Source organism: Diceros bicornis, chromosome 7, assembly GCF_020826845.1.
Source record: "Diceros bicornis minor isolate mBicDic1 chromosome 7, mDicBic1.mat.cur, whole genome shotgun sequence".
Lineage (NCBI taxonomy): Eukaryota > Metazoa > Chordata > Mammalia > Perissodactyla > Rhinocerotidae > Diceros > Diceros bicornis.
In genome coordinates, this window is record NC_080746.1 from 67257678 (window position 1) to 67269740 (window position 12063).

A 12063-nucleotide genomic window follows, 5' to 3' on the forward strand; every position below is an offset into this window, starting at 1 on the left:
AAAATCAATTCTAAGCCAGCTCACTCAGAAAAATACAAGATCCTGAAGAGTAAAACTGTACCGTGTGAGATCTTTGAATCATAAAAATTTTATTTTAGCACTTATAGAGATGAAACAGATGCAAAGCCCAGGGAGACGGCTTGTCTTCAGGTTGCCTGTGTTTCCGGGGCGCCATGGATTCCCCGAAGCCTGGGCTGTGCCTTCAAGTCCACACGCATGAGACCAGGGGGTGCCCCAGGCCGTAGTCCTCCTGGCTGGTTCCAAGTCATGTGTTGCTTTCTTTCAGCTCCCAAAGGCCAGGGTTGGAATTTAAGACCTAAATTCAAACCTTCTGGGTCTAGACAATTTCAGATTCAGTTGGGCAATGCTGAACTGATCTTGCTCGGTCTAGGTTCTAAGCCCAGGAACATCTCCCCTACTACCCCCTGCCTCAACCTCTAGTGACCATCCAGGTGCATCCATTTGTTTCAGGAAGAACTCACTTAAGTTTTCTGCTCTTCACTTTTCTGTTATTCGGTAGGAGATTGGCAACCACAGACAAAACTGCCCCAGGTCAGGAACAATGCAAAACTGACGAGGAAAGGGTCTGGATCACTTTGGGTCCCAGGAGGAGACAGATGGTACACTCAAATAGGGAAGTTGAGAGTTGAATAAAGAGGCTATTTATAAAGGTACTGAAAGAGTGTAGGGAGACCCACAAAGGAAGACCCAGTACCCCAGGGCAAGAGCAGGGAACACAGCTGTGAGTGAGGGCGGCCTGTGGGAGGACAATGCAGTGAATTCCCACGGCCCAGCACAGAAGGCGCCGGGGGACTCAATGACTGGACTTCGCTCTCCCATTCTCTGCCGCCTGCTGGTGCCTCCCATTGACAGAATCCCAACAAATCCAGAGGCCAAAGGAGTCTGTTAATACAGTCTCTAAAGATCAGCCTTTCTGGACGGAGAGGGCAGAGTGGTGCAGAGTGGCTCCAGAGGGGCAGATGGAAAATATCCAGCCAGGGTCATTTCCCAGAGGCCACAGCTTCTTGGTCTCCAGCCAAGTGCAGCCATGATAGGACACAACTTCCCTGGCCAATTTCAAAGCTCTGCTTACTGCTGGGAATGCGTGTTTGAACAAAGCCTTTATTCTCTATTCCAACACCAGGGCTGGAATTTAAAAAGCTTCATTTTCAAGACTGGCTGCTTTTGATCTGTCTAACCGGGAACTTACATTTTGGAGTCAAACAGAATTATTTAAACAAAGCATTTCAGTGATAAGCACAAAACGTTTTGATTTTTTTCTCCTTCCCGCTCCCAACACCACAAAACATTCCTCTCAAAATGTAAGGACTATTCTGTGGGCAACTCTCAAAACCACGACCTCTCTCAGCTTCCATTTTCTGGGTATTTGTTTCTTCTCTTCGTCTGGCTGTGCTTGTGCACAGGCCCAGGAGCGGCCACTTCTACCTCAGACTGGCCTGGAGCAACAACTCTTGGAGCAGTGCTCTCCTCCTCTGACTCTGCTTCTGGGTTGGGCAGAACCACGTGTTGTCCTCCAGTCAGTGTTCTTTACTAACTATACTTTGTTTTCTTTTTGCTGCCCCCACTCCCAACCCATTTTCCTTTCTTCTCTGATACCCTCGTCTGTTCTCCCCAGCCCCAAGCCTGCATTTTTCTCTCTTGTCACATTCCTCTAGCCTCGACTTGTCTGTTATTCAAGTCAGAGTGTTGATCAGCATTTGGATTCCCTGGAAATAACTCTGCTCTGTACTGCTCTGTACTGTCCTGGACAGAGTGTGTCCCTGTGGGTCACAGCAAAGCCTAGGTCTTCACACTGCAGGGCACAGGAGGTGTCACAGTGATTGTCATCAAGGCTTGGAGTTGGCCTATCAGTCACCAAAAACCAATCTGAAACACCAAGAGCTACTTTTTTCACAGCCATGAAAGCAAATGGAGAAAGCGAGCCCACATGTCGCCAGATACTAAAGAGGTACAAGAGCTGGGAAACAGCTCAGACATGGCCCGGCCCAAGTGTGCTCCGTACAAACAAATAACAAATAAAAATAATGGGAAAATTTCCTTTAGAAAGAGTGAACTGTTTCTACCAAAATGATCCACATAAATAAAATGAAGGTCTAGACAGAAAAGACCTAACAGAACATACCCTGTGGTGGGAAGGATGGTTGGCCTGGCCTGGTGTTGCGATGGGAAGACACACTAAAAAGTTATAAAGTGACTTCACCTTTCAGTTCATGCTTAGTCCTGGACCTTTGCTCAGGCTTACTGAGCAGAATCACTAATTTAAGACCAAAGAGAAATGTGGAGAGAAATTTGAATAGCATTCAACTTAACAACAGAGTTGTCCAATACATGATATAAAAGACCATCTCACTAGGAAAGTAAGAGCATTTTGAATACAGGGAATACTCCATTTTCAGGTCCAAGGGATGGACAGAATCAAAGCTACTGTCTTGGTTGGTTTTCCTGCAAGGAGACCAGAGTCAGCTCTCCCCTCTGTCCCCAGGAGTTCTACTGGGCGGGGAACTCTCCACTTAGCCAATGAGGTCCAGCTTCTCAGTAGGTACACAGAATCTGCTCCTAGAAGACTAGAGAGAAGGCTTAAAGCTCAGGAGATGGTTTACGGGCTACTGATAGGACTGGAAGTAACAGGAAGGAAGAAAGACCTTGAAGACACTATGTCAACTCCAGTTTTAAAATTAAGTCTAGACAATTTAAACTAGACACACTATGGCTGGCAGATTCCCCCAGGGGAAGCACACTGAAGGCACTAAGAAAATGTTGGCAGAACTACTCAGCAGGAGAAACACAAGTCAGTGTTGTCTTTGACCCATTCAGAAACACAACAGTGTCTTCCAAATTAAACCCAAGAAGCACCCATAGCCACTGAGTGGATTTACATGCAACTGGTACATGCGCAGCTGGCAAGGTGGGGGTCATTTTGAAGACCTAACTGACAGTCCCATGGGCGAGTGAAAAGAAACTAGCTTACTACTTTATAAAGGTAAAAGCCAATGCAAATTGTTTCTTTAGAATTTGTTTGGAAGGCCAAGTGAAGCATCTGTTCACCTACTTTGACTTTGAATGGCAAAGTTACGCGCCCAGGTGGAAGGAGATACCTATAATACTAAGAATAATATGCTGTATTTTCCCCTGTATCCAGCATCATGCCTTCCCAAAGATGATGCTTCGCAGCAGCAGGTCAAGCTCATAATTTGCATAAGGGCTTAGAGGACCTTATTATAGTCACCTCTTGTTAACATAAAAATTACCATGCACGGGTAACATTTGGTTTTTATTGATTCAATCAATACATTGGGAATTTAGCAGCAAGTTAATGGCAAGCAGTTACAAAATCTCCTATTTTTCTATGTTTAAAATAAGTTGTCTTAAAGAATCTATAGCAACCTAAAATCACAAGAACACATGTGAATGGCTGAAGCACTTCTGCTGTTACACCTGTGGCAAGTTTATTAGTAATTTTCTAACAAAGTCTTCTAGTGCAAAGTGCACATAATTATTTGGAACCTCCATTACCATATTTGGCTCTCTTTTTCCCCTATAAATAACTGTGCCTAAATAAAAGAATTTGAAGTAAAACTGAGCAAGTATGCTCACCGCCTTGCTTTGAGGGCATCTGCTCCTCTGATACAACTCTCGAATACATCTTGAGTTGACTTCAGCCGCAGCCCGCCATCAAGCCTGTTGGTGGCTGTCCTTTACACGATGCTGCTTTGCAAATGACTAGCTTCAATTCTAAACTGGTGCAAACACGCGGCAGGGCTCAGCAGAGCTAAAAGGCTAAGAGCTCGGCACAGTACTGTCCTGTTCCTCTCCTATCCCCTCATTTTAGCACTAGAAAGATCAGCTCTGTTTTACTGTTCAGCATTGTACTAGTCCGTGTTGGAGGGAACCTTAGAGTTTCTTTTTGGTTCTAGGCAGAGCAATGGATTTAGCAGTGCCTCTGATTGCTGTTCCCTGGCTTGAAGTCAGAGGAGGTTTCTCTATTTCTCCCTTGAGTCCACCTGGAAGGAGTCTGCTAGATGTGGAACTTAAATTGCTCGTGTCCAAGTCGTCCATATTTTCCTTCTTACTGGTCACAGGAAATTTCTTTTCATAAGCAGTGGGCTAGAAATAAAAGAAAAGGCCTGGGTTCATTTCAGACACAAAGCAACATACATCAATGCAAAGAAGCAAGGGACTACAAGGTTGTCCAGGATTTGCAAGTTGGAGCACTCTCCAGATGTGAGATATAAACTAATTACATTGTGAAATTGTTATTAAATGTCAAAGAAAGTTCCGTTAGCACCTTTAAGAAAACTGAATTGTTTAGTGTTTGGTGTTGAGCAAACTACAGGCACAATTTCAAATCCTCTACCATGCAAAATGATAGTAAATGTCTGGTCACATTTGCATAGGGAAGTCCACCTGGACATATCTGTGCTCATGTCATCTTTACAGATTTCTAGACAAGCTCTGACATTTGTATGGATACCCTGACAAGCACAACACGATTATTCTTTCCAACCTGGGTATAAAGCTGCTGCATATGGCCTACTCCTCACATTCCCACCATTCTCTGCACTGACTCCAGGGACTGGCTTCTAATCCCAGTCACACTACTTGGGCAGGTCTGCAGACCCCTTCGAGTCTTGATGCCTTGCCGTTAAACGGGGAAAATGGTATTTGCACGTTTATCATGTGGGCTTATTATGAGAACGAACTAAGGTGGTGGCTGTGAAAGTACTTCATGAGCTTTAAAGCACGAAACAAGTAGAAGAGATTTTAACAGGCAATTGCATTTTCTCAGGTCACCTCACCCCACAGTAAACGGTCTCTGATCCTACTGTCATGAGGGAAGCAGAGTCCATTTTGACCTCAGACCCATTTTAAAAGTGATCACTTCTCATTAAATGAAGCTGAGCATAGAGTTCTAAAAGAGCAGAGAATGTCTCAGGAGACCTACACAAGCAGGATGGGGGTGTAGACACAGCAAGCTCTCATTTACACAGAATGATCTAGAAAGGGCTCATACGTCTAATACATTGGTTAACTGAAAGTTAGCGTACATATGAGGTAATAATCCGGTTAACAATTTTCAAAGAATGTGAAAAGATTACACGTAACACAAAACAAATAAACCTGCTGTTTCTTTGATCACTCAGGCTCTTGCGATACGAGTGACCATGTTTTAGACACAGTAGGAGGCACTTAATGTGTATCTGTCCAGTGAATAAATGTCCTCCCAGGGCAAAACTTCAGGTCATTTACAATTTTGGGTACCTATATTTCAAGAAAAAGAAAATTTACCTGACGTTTGCTAACTGCAGACAGCCCTTAAATATGTGTGTCTTCAGAACATCACTCACCTATGACTTGGTAACAGTGTATGCTAACGCTTGAGCTGGTAACTTTGTGCATTGAAAAATTAACTTGTATAAATTTGGAAATGTAAAAAGGTCCTTTCTCTACAGATTGTTTTCCAAAGAAAACTTCTGGGTTGCTTCTCTGTATATTCCTTCAAGAAACAGAAAATACTTAAAATGTGTTAGCATTCAGTAATATAACTTGTATCCTCTCACTGAAAACTCCTTACGTTTAGCAATAGGGTGAGAGCACAACACTCCTGGGTGCTCTAGTATCTGGCCAAAGATAAGTTCCCTAAGACATGAAACCTATCTTGGAAATTTCAATTCATAAAAATTTAATTCCCTTGACATACAAATCCTACTAAAAGGTGAATGTAAGTGTAACCCTCTCTCTTTTGATATTTCCACCTCTTGAGTTATCATCTAAGTAGTTGAGGAAATGTTTTTCAACACATCCGATACAACTAAGCTTCTATGGACTAGGGATAGAGACTCAGTCATTTCCTCTTTAACGTGTTCATGGTCACATCTGGTTTAACGCTTTCCATTCTTCCTCACTGCTCCATTTGTTAACTAAGGTACTTGAGTCATTCAAGTAGACTCAGAAGTAGCAGTCACCAGGAGGAAATACTCAGAAATAGACTCTATGGGCAGGATTAGTGGTGTAGATTTTTTTTCTTTTTTTCTAAAAACATTGGCGGCTCTGATATTTTCTTCTTGGATATCTTAAGATAATTCTCAGAATTTTCTGGAAAAGTGGAAGGAAAAAGGAAACTAAACCAAATGTTTGGTTGCCTCAGTGGAGAAACATGATATTTCTCAGTTTCATTCTAGAGCAAGATGAGAAAACAATATTTGTCAGCCACATTTATTTATTTCCATATAATTTTAGTGATTTATTTTTTAAATAGGTAGTATATCTCCATGATTTAATACTCACAGTGTTCAAAATTTCCTCCCTGCCTCCTAGTTAACTCAGCTCTGCCTCCTTCAAAGACGACCAACGTTATCCATTTACAGTGTCCATTTCCAGAGAGATTTTGCGCAGCTTTAAGCAAATATTAGGTGGAATCAAATGGAATTGGTCATCATTTTTGCAAGTCAAAAACAGCCTAATAATAGCAATTTCACACGGTTCAATCTAATCCATATATCGACATGCTTTCTTCCTTTTTTATACAAATGGTGGCCCACTGTAAACATTCTTTTACACCTTGATTTTTTTCAACTATTGATTATCTTGAAGATCATTCCATGACAATACATAAAAAGAGTTCTCATTCTTCTTTCTGGTTATGCAGTGTTCTCTTGTTTGAATGTGCCATAATGTATTTAGCCAGTCCCTTGATAATAGACATTCAGGTTGTTTCCAATCTTTTACTAGTACAAATGATGCTTCTGTGAATAATTTTATACTTGTGTCATTTTGTACATGTGTAAGTATATCTACAGGATATATATTTTAGAAGTTGAACTCCTAGGTCAGAAGGTATATGGATTTGTAATTCTGAAAGATATCGCCATGTTGCCCTCACTGCAGAGGTACCAACTTATACTCTTAGCAGCAACATATGAGTGCCTGTTTTCTTATTTCTTTTTCAATTTGGTATTTAATACATGTTAAAACTAATATAGTCAACCATATTTTAATTGAGATCCAAAATTGGCCTAAACTTGGCTGCACTGAAACAAATCACAATATTTGTTCCTTTACTCTCTGGTAACATCAATGCAAATCTACTTACCACTACGCAAATCTTTCCTGCAAATGCTCAGAAGCTTCTGTGTATAAGTGTATACCTGGTAAAATACTATATGTGTGTGTACTTTACCATTTCTCTTTGCTAATTTGCAGTTGCATTAAGTTTGGGATGCGATTGTTTAGGAATCAGAATCCTAAGAGCTTTAAAGACTGAATCTCCCCTCTGAAATACCCCTCATTGAAACTGTTCTCTGATGCTCACAAAATATGGACGCAGGGTAGCCCTCACAGTGCCCTTCAGGCCAAGCTGTAACTTTCTTCACCAAGAGCCAAGCCACTCATCTCCCTGGATCAGAAATAGCCAAGGCAAATTCCAGCTTCCAGGAATTTGTTTCTCTAGGAACGTGAACAAATCTCAATTTTTCAGAGATTTCTTCTGTTTGTTATAGATGATCTAAATTTTAGGTTACTCTTTTTCTTCTCTCATAGTTGGAGGGACTCCTCAGGGATCTATGCTGTCACTGATACAATTTTACAGTTTTGTAAGTAATAGGATAGAGAAATGAAAAGTGAAATTGCCAAGGCTATAGGAGTTACTAAGATCTTCCAGGTCATGAAAGGCAAATAGAAAGTTATGAGCTCCCATAAGATTGTACAAAGGGGGAGAAGATGAGAGAGGAATTTCAATATTCCGTTCTAGGGGGAAAGAGTCTAAATGATCATTATGAGACTGTTGGCCATCATTGTCAATCCAAAAGAGGATCTAAAAATCACTGTAGACTGTTCTCTGAAGATGATGGTATAATGTACTATTGCACAGTGACCAAAAAATCTAGCTATCATCAGAAAGCATGTTAGAAATTAAAAGGAAAAAATTCTTCTATCCTTATATAAAATCATGAAGAATTCATACCCAAAACACTGCAACCAGCTTGAACAGATATAAAGGGACCAGGGAAGGTTTACAGACAGGCTACTAATATGATTAATGGGTGGAGCTTTCTTTATAAGAGAGCTCTACAGTCTAAAAATATAAAGAATAAGAGGATATATATAATCACAATCTACAAGATGAAGAAGGGGTAAGATTTCAGCACTGTGGAGCTGAACAGCATCTCTGAGGGCTACTGTCAGGATGGTTACACCAGGGGCTGCCCTAAGCAGCATTTCAATTGTTCCTCATCTTTGACAGACTCTTACCATTTGGGACTGTGGAAGAACAGTCAGTCCTACAGGGGCAGACGGATGGAAAAGATAACCTTACAAGCTTCCCTCCAGTTCCATCTTTTAGTAGTAATTCAGTACCCTTGGCCTGATTTCTCCAGCTCATATTATTAATATTGAAAAGGGAGCTCCACATGTGCAAGGGAAGACATGTAACAAGAAAATTGGGCTAGATACACATATTTCATTATTCCCTAGCATAACTTTAACCTGATGAACTCATCTGGCGATAATGGACGCAAAACCTGTGAGCTCTAGGCATATCTCTGCAAGTTAATACCAGGGCATGATTACTAGAAACTGTTACCATTTCTCTGAATTTTGAGTAAAATACATGCTATTTAAGTAAAGTGGTTTATCACCATAGCAACCATTTCTAGAGTCACACATTCAAATTATAGGCCTGCACAATGTCCAAGTGAGAGAACATTCTGATACAAGTTTTCAGCTATAGTTTTGCTCACAATGCTCATCCACTTTCTCTCACACTCCCGTGGATTTCAGAAGCAAGAAGGAAGGGGAAGAAGAGAAATTGACTTCCAAATATACAGATTTCTTTTATAAGGCTACCCAGAGAAATAGCTGGGCCTTGTATGGAGTTAATGAAAATAACATCTAACTTGCAAATTAGAGAAATATGTAAATATCTCTTTTCTTTTTAATTAAAGTATAATTCATACACAGTAGAACGTACAAACCTCAAGTGTACAGTTTGATGAGTTTTGACAATCATAGACCTGTATAACTAAGACAGCAGTCACGAAATAGAACAGTTCCCCAGAAAGTTTCCTCATGCCACATCCCAGTCAACTCCCTCCTATCCTGGGGCTACAAGTGCTCTGATATTTTTCAATATAAATTTTGCCATTTTTTAAACTTCACATAAATAACATACAGTAGATATTCTTTTGTGTCCAACTTCTTTTACTTAACATGTTTTTTAATTGAAATTTTTATTGAGATAATTGTAGATTCTCATGGTGTTCTAATACACATTTTTGAGGTTCATCCATGTATTAGCAGTTCATTCTTTTTTATTGCCAAGTAGTATTCCATTGTATGGATATACCACAATTCACTTATCCATTCTTCTATTAATGAATGTTTGGGCTGTTTCCTGTTTTGGGCTCTTTATCCATAAAGCTGCTGTAAACATATTCTACAAATCCCTTTTTGAACTTACATCTGGGATTTCTGGGTAAATAGTAAGTAAATGCTCAACTTTATAAGTAACTGCCCAACTGTACAGGAGTCTCCCCCATCCACAGTTTCACTTTCCATGGTTTCAGTTACCTGTGGTCAACCCACATTCCGGAAGCAGATGATGCTCCTTCTGATGTACTGTCAGAAGGTCAATAGTAGCCTAATGCTATGTCACAATGCCTACGTCATTCACCTCACTTCATCTCATCACATAGGCATTTTATCATCTCACATCATCACAAGAAGAAAGGTGAGTACAGTGCAATAAGATATTCTGAGAGAGAGAATAGTCACATACCTTTTATTAGAATATATTTTTATAGTTGTTCTATTTTATTATTAGTTTTGTTGTTAATTTCTTACTGTGCCTAATGTATAAATTAAACTTTATCATAGGTATGTATGTATGTATAGGAAAAAACATAGTATATATATAGGGTTTTGTACCATCTGCAGTTTCAGGCATCCACAGGGGATCTTGGAATGTATCCCCCATGGATAATGGGGAACTACTGTATTCCAAAGGAACTGCACTATTTTTCATTCCCACCAGCAATGTAGGAAAATTCCAGTTGCTCCAATATTTGCTAAAACTTGGACTTGCCAGTCTTTTTCAATTTTGGCCATTCTAGAAAGAGTGTAGTGATATATCTTTGTGGCTTTTCCTGATATTATTTGCATTTTCCTGATGACTAATGATGTTGCACGTTTTTTCATATGTTTATTGACTACTTGTATATCTTCCTATCTGAAGTGTCTGTTCAAGTTTGATACCTATTTTTAAAAGTAAGTTGCCTTACTATTATTGAGTTGTAGGAATTGTCTTTATATTCTGGATATAAGTCCTTTGTCAGATATATATAGTGCAAATATTTTCTCCCTGACTGTGGTCTGCCTATTCCTTTTCTTAATATGCTTTAGATGAGAAAATGTGTTTACTTTCAATGAAGTCCATTTTACTAATTTTTTTAAAGTGTTTTCTGTATTCTAAGAAATTTGACTACTCTCTGGTTGGAAGTATTCTCCTATGCTTTCTCCTAGGAGCTTCATAGCTTAGCTTTTAGATTTAGGTCTACTACACATTTCCAACTAATTTTTGTGCACAGTGTAAGCTAGGAGGTCAAAGTTAATTTTTTTTCCATATAGATATCCTATTATTCCAGCACCATTTACTGAAAAAAATCTATCCTTTCCCCATTAAATGGCTTTGAAATTTCTGTCAAAAATCAATTGACTACATATAAGTGTGGATCTATTTCTAGACTCTCAGTTTTGTTTCACTGACCTATCTGTCTATTCTTACACCAATACCACACTGTATTGATTACTGCAGCTATATAGTAAGTGTTGAAATCAGGTCACATAAATTCTCCAACTTTGTTATTTCCATGTTATTTTGGGTGTTCTAGGTCTTATGTATTTCCAAATAAATTTTAGAATCATCTTATCAGTTTCTAACAGAAAAGCAAAAGCCCTAGATTTCAACTGGAATTGCTTTAAAATTATAAATCAATTTGGGAAGAACTGACATCTTAACAGTATCAGATCTTACAATCCATAAACACAGTAGATCTCTCCATATATTTCAGTTTTCTTCAGTTTCACTCAGCAATATGTTGTGGGTTTTGGTATACATATTTCTCACATATTTTGTTAGATTTATCACTATTTTATGTTTTGCAACATCTTTAATGGTACTTTAAAATTTCATTTTCCAGTTGTTCATTGCTAATACATAAAAACACAATTGATTTTTGTATATAGATCGTGCATCCTGCAACTTGTTTATTTCACTTTTTTGTAGCTTCCTTAGGATTTTCTATGCACACAATCACGTCATCTGCAAAAGGGGAAAGTTTTATTCTTCCTTTCCAATCTATATAATTTTATTTCTTTTACTTGCCTTGTTGCATTGGCTAAGACCTCTAATACAATGTTAAAGAGAAGTAGAAAGTACATCCTTACCTTTCTCATATCTTCAGTGGGAAAGTGTTCAGTATTTCACCATTAAGAATGATATTAGCTTTAGAGGCTTTTTTTTGGGGGGGGGGGGTAGAAATCTCTGTATGTAAAAGAAGTTCCCATCTGTTCCTAGTCTGCTGAGGGTTTTTCTCATGTTCGAGTGTTGAATTTTACCAAATTCTCTTTTCAAAATTATTGAGATAATTATATGGCTTTTCTCCTTTACATATTAATATAGTAAATTACATTTGTTGATTTTTGGATGTTAATCCAAACTTACATTCCTGGAATAACAGTACACTTGATCATGATGCTTTATCTTTTTTATATATTTCTGGATGCAGTTTGCTAATATCGAGTTTGGGATTTTTGTGTCTATATTTATGAGCGACATTGGCTAGTAATTTTCTTTTCTTGTAACATCCCTGTTATGTTTTGGTAATAATGTTATGCTTGCCTTATAAATGAGTTAGGAAATATTCTCAAAAGTTTGTGTAATAAGCTTCCTCTTCCTTCTTCTTCAAATATTTGGAAGAATTAATCAGTGAAATCATTTAGTTTTCTTTATCGGAAAGTTCTTAATTACAGATTCAATTTTAAAAATAA

General features: G+C 38.8%; 1 protein-coding gene across 5 annotated transcripts in view; it reads right to left on the reverse strand.

The window, feature by feature from the left end:
• Positions 1-3279: 3279 nt before the first annotated feature.
• Positions 3280-12063, reverse strand: part of STK33 (serine/threonine kinase 33) — a 131431-nt gene continuing 122647 nt past the window's right edge. For all 5 annotated transcript variants that reach the window (XM_058545922.1, XM_058545924.1, XM_058545923.1 and 2 more), the window contains one exon: positions 3280-4125. In XM_058545922.1, coding sequence (XP_058401905.1) covers positions 3913-4125 — 213 coding nt within the window. In that variant the 3' untranslated portion in view covers positions 3280-3912. The remainder of the gene's footprint in view (positions 4126-12063) is intronic.